At 46.1% G+C, this 7,955-nt stretch overlaps 1 protein-coding gene across 1 annotated transcript in view; it reads right to left on the reverse strand.

Annotated features, from left to right (window-relative positions):
* Nucleotides 1-7,955, reverse strand: part of CDH23 (cadherin-related 23) — a 523,436-nt gene that overhangs the window by 336,241 nt on the left and 179,240 nt on the right. Inside the window, exon 7 of the mRNA XM_006889037.1 lies at nt 4,451-4,579. Within this exon, the coding sequence (XP_006889099.1) occupies nt 4,451-4,579 (129 nt within the window). The remainder of the gene's footprint in view (nt 1-4,450; nt 4,580-7,955) is intronic.

The following is a 7,955-nucleotide window of genomic DNA, read 5'->3' on the forward strand; positions in this document are numbered from 1 at the left end:
CATGGTATATTCAATACTCTTCTCCAGCACCACAGCTCAAAGGCATCAACTCTCCTTCTATCATCCCTAGTCACTGTCCAGCTCTCTGATGCATAGCAAGTAATTGCAAAGACCATTGCCTATATTGGGCACACCTTAGTCTCAAGACTGACATCATTGCTCCTCGGTACCTTGGAGAGGTCTCTGACAGCAGACTCCCAATGCCATTAACCTTTTAATTTCCTGGCTGCTGGTATCAAGAATGTTGGTTGTAGAGCCAAGCAAACTGAAGATGTCAACAATCTCAATCTCTTCACCATCTATCATGATGCTGCCAATTAGCCCAGTAGTGAGAATCTTAATGTTAAGCTTCAATCTATATTGAAGGCTGCAGTCTTTGACCTTCTGCAGCAAGCACGTCAGGTCCTCTTCAGTTTCAGCAAGCAGGGTTATGTCATCTGCATAAAGCAGATTGTTGAGTCTACCTCCAATCCTGATGCCACACTTCTTATAGAGCCCAGCCTACTGAATAATCTGTTCTGCATATAGATTAAAAATATATGGGGATAGGACACATCCTTGATGCACACCCTTCCCAATTTTGAACCATGTTCTGTTCTAAAGACTGCCTCCTGGTCCAAGTTTCACATAAGCACAGTCAAGTGTTCTGATATTTCCATTTCTCTCAAAGTCAGCCATAGTTTTTTGTGATCCACACAGTCAAATGCCTTTGTATAATCAATGAAACACAGATAGACATCCTCTGGTACTCTCTGCTTTCAGCCAAGATCCATCTGACATTAGCTATAATATCCCTAGTGCTACAGCCTCTTCTAAACCCAGCCTGCACTTCAGGCAGTTCTCAGTTGATGTGCTGTTCCAGTTATTTTTGGATAATCTTCAGCAAAATCTTGCTTGCATGTGATATCAATCATATTGTTCAATAATTTCCAGTCAGATCACTTTTCTTTGGAAATGGAACAAATATAGATCTCTTCCAGTCAGTAGGCCAGGTGGTTGTCCTCCAGATTTCTTGGCACAACTTGGGGAGCACATCTAGGACTACATCTGTTTATTGAAATATGTCAATTGGTATTCCATCAATTCCTGGGGTCTTGTTTTTTGCCAATTCTTTCAGAGTAGCTTGAACTTCCTCCTTCATCACCACAGGCTCTTGCTCAAATGTTGTTTCAAGAAATTCTTCTGTTTCCACCAATTCCTTTTGGTACAATGACTCTGTATACTCTTTCCATCAATCCTTCCTGGATCATTTAATATTCTGCCCAAAGCATACTTAAGTACTGCAACTCAAGGTTTTAATTAGTTCTTCAGTTCCTTGAGCTTAAGAAATGCTGAGCAAGTTCGACCCTTTTGATTTTCTGACTCCAGCTCCTTGCACATTTCATTGTGATATTTTACTTTGTCTTCCCCCAGTGCCCTCTGAAATCTTCTGTTGAACTGCTTAATATTTTTATGTCTTCCCTTTGCTTTGGCTTCTCGGAACTCCAATGCAATATTTAGAGTTTCTTCTGACATCCAGCTTGGTCTTTTCTTCCTCCTCCATCTTTGCAATGACCTTTTGCATTCTTCATGGATGATATTCTTGATACCCTCCCACAGCTCATGCAGTCTTCACTCATTAATGTTCAAGGCCTCAAACCTATTCCTGAGAAGGTTTTGAAATTCAGGTGGGATAGACTCAAGGTCAAATTTTGGTTCCTGTGGACTTGATTTAATTTTCCTCAGCTTCAGCTTGAACTTGTATATGACTAGTTGGTGATCTGTTCCACAATCAGCACCTGGCCTAGTTCTCACAGCTGATATTGAGCTTCTCCAGTGATTCTTTCCACAGATGTAACTGATCTGATTCTTATGCATACCATCAGGTGAAATGCATGTGTATAGCCTGTGTTTGTGTTTCTTATAAAATGCATTTGTAATGAGTAAGTTATTGATTGTGCAAAATTCTATCATTCAGTCTCCAGCTTCATTTCTGTCACCAAGTCCATGTTTTTCCAACTGCTGATCCTTCTTCTCTATTTCCAACTTTTGCATTCCAGTCACCCATTATTATTAATGCATCTTGACTGCATGTTTGATCAATCTCTGACTGCAAAAGTTGGTAGAAATCTTCTATTTCCTCCTCTTTGGCTCTGGTTTTAAGTGCATATATTTGAATGATGGTGGTATTCACTGGACTTCCTTGTAGGAGTATGGATATTATCCTGTCACTCACAACACTGTATTTCAAGATGGATCTAGAAATGGCTTTAAACTATGAAAGCAACCCCATTTTTCCTCATCTTTTTGTCTCTAGCATAGTAGATCATATGACCCTCTGACTCAAAATGTCCCATGCCAGTCCATCTCATTTCCTCAGTATCTAGTATGCCAATATTTGTGTTCCATTTCCTTCTCAATAGTATCCAATTTTCCTACATTCAAGGTTCTTACATTCCACGTTCCAGTCACTAGTGTCTGCTTACAGTTGTTCCTATTTGTTTCCATACTTGAGTGCTCAGCCTCAGTTGCCATATCTGCTAGTGTAAGTGTGTTCTGTTGCACATAGGGTTTTCATACACACACTTTCAAAAGCATTTTGGCAAAGTCAACACTCTGGATCAATAATCCCATTCCAGAGTGAAGATGTGCAATGTGGCAGTAGGAGCCCAAATGAGAGAAGTGAAGACTTTTCTAGAAGAGTCTAAGTTCCTCCCTGTCTGTGACTTCAAAGAAACCCTTTCACAGGACAACAGCTAAAGCAGGAGCCTGCCTGGGGTCAACTGTGCGGCCCAGGTCCGGTCAGTCTTCTTCACTGAGACTAGTCCATCTGCTTTGCTGGGATGCAGCCCTTAACCCACACCCATTTTCCTGACAGGATTACAGACTTGAAAGGTGAACCTGCACTTTACTCTGGGAGTGGGAGGCACCCTGAGGAGGAGGCGGCCGGTGGGCAGAAGGGGGCTTCCGACGAGAGCTGCCACAGCAGATTCTGAGGCAGAAAATCCTATTTCTCAGTCCTTAATTCCAGTCAATTCCAGTCAAAGGACTGATAGGCATCGGCCGGCGGTAATTTGTGCCGTTTATCCGCTCTTCTCACCTTCTATCGGCCCTTCACTGACGGGCAGGCTGACATGCTGCCGCTCGAGTGAGGAAATTAAAATTTGATGCAATAATCCCAAATAAGAAGGATTTTATTAGGTAATATATACACTTTAGATGAGGCATTCTGGCCTGATACACTGATAGAGCGAGGAATACACACTGGGAGCCGCAGATAAAGAGGGGGTGGGGGAAGTGAGGGTCCCAACAGGGCTCGCGGGGTGGGGGAGGGCAGCAGCCAGGCTAGAAGTGAGCATGCCGGGGTCCTCGGGCCTGTGAGGCCAGGCAGGCAGTAGTGTTCAGCCCTGCCTGCCTGAGAATTACTGCTCTGCATTGGGTTCCATGCTTTAAACTGGCAGGGAGGCCTGGTCAAGGCACCGAACCTGATTAGAAAAGCTGGAAAATTTTGCTTTGGAGTGTTTGGGAATCAGACTATGAAAAAGCTGTGGAAGCAAGAGGGAGACTCTGGAATGCATTCCAAGTGTGGAGAAAAAGGCAGAGATAGGACAACACTGAGGAGATTCTGAGGGTGTACCCAGAGCATGTGAACCCCTAACCTGTCTCCTGCTCAGGTTTCCCCAGCCCAGCTGAAGATTTAGCACATGGCCCAAGGGTAGCTGGCTGGTGACCTGTGTCCTTGCAACCCCAAATCATGGACACTGGCAATCAGAGGCCTCACTAAAGATCGGGACTTGGGAAACCCTAAGACTGAGCAACTGCTGGGGGGAGGGCAGCAGGAGCTGTTAGCATGGTAGGCCATGCCACCTTGGGGAGCAGCAGCCTGGGGAGAGAGCAGTGCTGGGGGGCTGAGAGAAGTACACTGGTGTTTGGGGGACCAGCAGGGAATACAAAGATGTTTCATGAAGGCTGACTGAGTGAAAATTTGCAATCTAGTCCACGTTAGGTTTTCTCCAGGCAAGCTCGTTACTTCACATAAATCCTCACCAACTTCCTCCTTTCATCTGAACTCACTCCTTCACTGTGGGCGAGTCAGAACCTCCCCCAGTTGACTCTCTCGCAGGTTTTCATGCGCAGGAGACTGCTTGTCTTTCTCCATGAGACACTCATAGATCCAAGAGACCAGAGGGGAGCTGCCTTTGGGTTACCGTGTACCTCTTGTGAACCAGGCCACCAGCACCCCCTTTGCTTGGACTAAGGGGTCTTTATTCTTGACTACTCAGACCCCCTAGAGGTAAACTGAGAAGTTCAGGACATAGCTTTTGACATCAAGAGTAAGTGTTGGTTTTTTACTTGCTAGATCTGCTCCTGTCGTGCCTATACAGATAAGGGGGCAGGAAGTGCCAAGGGGAAACCCATTCCACCATCAGCACCCTCACCCCTGCCACCCCCAGGGCGAACAGGGTCTTACCGGAGGAGAATGCTCGTAGATGTTGGTGCTGTAAGGCAGGTTGATGAAGATGGGGTCCATGTCCTGGACATCTGTGATGATGATAGCCAAGTTGGCCAGGGTGGACAGCGGCCTGGTCTTGTCTTGATCCTTAGGGAACAAAGAGATGACATGGCCTTAGATTAAAGCTGCGGACATTCACACATACACACAGTTTCACATGCATATATATATGTACACCTTGCACACACGTGACACACATGTATAAACATATGCATATGTGTATACACATCTACAAATGCTCTCTTTCAGGACAAAGTATTAATATGTGGAAGCAGAAGAACTGTAAAACCCACAAGGATTCTCTGACCAAGAGAATCCTTCACAAACAGGGCTCCCAAGGGTCACAGAATGGTGGCTTATCCAGTGTCACGAGGCAGGGCTGGCTCCGGGCAGATCTTCTGCCTCACCCTGGACATGTGGTAGGAAGGACAACAGGCCTGGTATGGCTGCCACCTTAGCGCTTATGCTGTGCCAGTCAGAAGGTCACTGCCCTCCCCATGTCTGCTTCCTGCTCTGCTATCCTCCGGGAGAGGCGTGATCAAGACGGGGACACCTTAGATAAAAGGCCCCTTGACTGCTGAAGGAGTCACTCTAGAGACCAAGTCCCCAGCTCTGGGGTCTCAGGCCAAGCGATATTTTCTTTTTTAGTTAAGCCAGCAGGGGGAGTTCCAGAGCCTATGATGTTTGGGGAGCTCTGTGAAGGAATCCCCTTGTGGCCAGGCAGGCAATATTAAAACTTTCCTAGTTAAGAATTCAGTCCTATAAAAGCTCACCAAGAAAGGGAACCAGAAATATATTACCCTAAAGTACTCAGCAGACTGATAAACTGTCCAGGTCCTGCTGTCACTGAATGACAGAGGCTAAGTGGTTAGGAGTTGCGCAGCCAACTCAAAGGCATGCTGTTCAAATCCACCAACTGTTTTGTAGGAGAAAGATGGGCAATCTCGTCCTGTGCAATGAATGTACTGCCTTTGACAATGCAATAAATGGTGAGCTTTGGTGGTGTAGTCAATGGGGAGCTGTGTTTCTAACGAAAGGAAGAGTCTCATTGGTGGTTCAAATCCATCTGCCGCACCTTGGGAGAAAGATGGACAATCTCTTCCTGTGCAATTTACAGCCTTGAAACTCAGTGGAGGACCAGTTATGAGTCATTTCCTACTTGACCACAATGATTGTGAGGCTTTTTGATATAATGAATACAGATTATATAACAAGCATGGTGCTTGCCATGTCAATTTTATTTGTACATCTTACTCTTCCCGTTATTCAGATCAGTGAGAGTTAAATAACCTGTACAGAGTTGTACAGCTACCAATGTATAATATAATTCAAACTCCCGCATGTCACTCCATGACGCTCCAGAAGGAGACATGTCGTTTCCTTAGGTGCCCTAAGGGGCAGCTGAGGATGGGAGAAAAGGCATTGCTGCATGCGTGTGTATGTGTGGGAGGGGGTGTGTGTGAGGAGCTGAGAAGAGGGATCATGGGAGTGACAGGTTTTTTCAGTGTAAAAACTGGATGAACTGTCTTTTTATATTCATTGTTGCACATTTTCTTCCCCCTCCCACTGTACTTCTTGTTCCAGCCTGTTCTCATACATATAATGCATAATCATGTATTCTTTTCGGACAGTTCTTCCTCTCATCCGTTCTAATGCAGTGTTCATTTTCGATCCACTTCTCCATTCCCTCCCCACCTCATATCTGTTCTATTTTATAAAAAGAATGTTATGCAGTATTTGTCCTTTTGTAACTGAGATATTTCACTTATCATAATGTCCTAACGGTTATCCCATGTTGTATAATGTTTTCTTATTTCATTGTTTTTCAATGTTGCATAGTATTCTATTGTATGAATGTATAATTTTTCTATCCACTCATTTGTTGATGGGCACTTGGGTTTCCATCTCTTTGCTATTGTGAATAATGCATCAATAAACATGGGTGTGCATGCATCTGTTTGAATTGTGGCTCTGGTCTCTTTGGGGTATATTCCCAGTAGAGGAATTGCTGGGTCAAATGGTATTTCTATTCCCAACATTTTGAGAAACTGCCAGATCTCCTTCCACAGTGGCTGTACCATTTTACATTCTCATCAGCAGTGACTAAGAGTTCCGATCTTTCCACAACCTCACCAGCATTTGTTGTTGGCTGCAAGGACTGAACTGTCTTGACTTGGGGTCCCAACATCTGTTCAATCTCTAACTTGCTGAGTAACTGGACCCAGTCCCCCCTCCGTCCCCAACCTCCATTTCCTTATCTGTGAGATGAGGGAGCCCCACTGAATGGACACAATGGAGCCCAGGGCTTCTGCTTTCTCTGCTCGGGGATTTGCAGAGGGACTGTCCTCAAGTGAGGTTTCCTGTGGTTTGCCTGGGGTGAGGGAAAATGTGTGCCAAGTATTTCCATTTACAACAAGCACTAGTTTCTACGCTTCAGATGGAGATCTGCAGTTTCCTTAGGAGCCCTAAGGGGCAGCCAAGGGTGGGAGAGAAGGCATTGCTGCATGGGGTATGTGTGTGTAAGCTGAGAAGAGGGACCATGGGAGTGACAGTCTCCCATACTTCATGATCAGGAGGCCTCCTCATAGGCAAGGCTTGGGGCTTGCTCATGATGACTACTCCAGCCAGGACCTGAGGACATCAGACAGACGGGCCCCGAAGGTGAGGCCCAGCAGATAGCCCCTTGACCTCTGCTGAGTTATCTGCAGACAGCTGGCTCCTGTCGGACCTAGTGCCTGCCCTCCTGGCCCACATCTACAGCTGCAGGGTGTCCCTGCCCAGGCATTCTGTCCAGTGCTCTGTGGCCTCCATGATGAGGGTTAGGGGGTGGCAATGGACACATCTGGCAGGAGAGACCTTGCCAAGTGCCCAGCTGGGATTCTGTGTCACCTGTGAGGAGTAGAGCTTCTTCCCAGGAAAGTCCCCACATGTTCTCACCCTGGTATCAACCAGGGGTGACTGGGAATCACACGGTTCCCTGTGGTACCACAGAAACACCTTTCTGGGGGCATGCCCACCACCAAGAGCACAGCACAACCCTGAGTGAGACTCTGGTGTCACCACAGAACAGGCAGCAGAGACAAGCTTATAGAAGGCAATTCTAGGGCCCCCTGCTCCACAACTTCAAGGCCTGCCTGCTGGGAGATTTGCAGCAATTTAACGGTATTCACCATCCCAGCTTGAGTTCTCTGCTTGACAGCCTGGCATGGCCACCCACATCCTTGCCAGGTCCAGCACGATGCTGCTCCAGCCTAGCTCCCAGCAACCCCCCAGCCCTCTGACCACGTGTTCTTTTTTTTTTATTTGGATAATTATGTTTATTTTTTTTTAAATTTAGGTTGTTTATTTTTCATTTCAATGAACACCTACACAGATTTTGGGATTCCATTCATTCATTGTTGCACCCTTCTCCCCGCACAAACCCCTCCCCCCTCCCATTTGCTCCTCTCCTTGAAAAGCAAAA

Source organism: Elephantulus edwardii, unplaced genomic scaffold, assembly GCF_000299155.1.
Source record: "Elephantulus edwardii isolate Elephantulus edwardi_28Jun2011 unplaced genomic scaffold, EleEdw1.0 scaffold00074, whole genome shotgun sequence".
Lineage (NCBI taxonomy): Eukaryota > Metazoa > Chordata > Mammalia > Macroscelidea > Macroscelididae > Elephantulus > Elephantulus edwardii.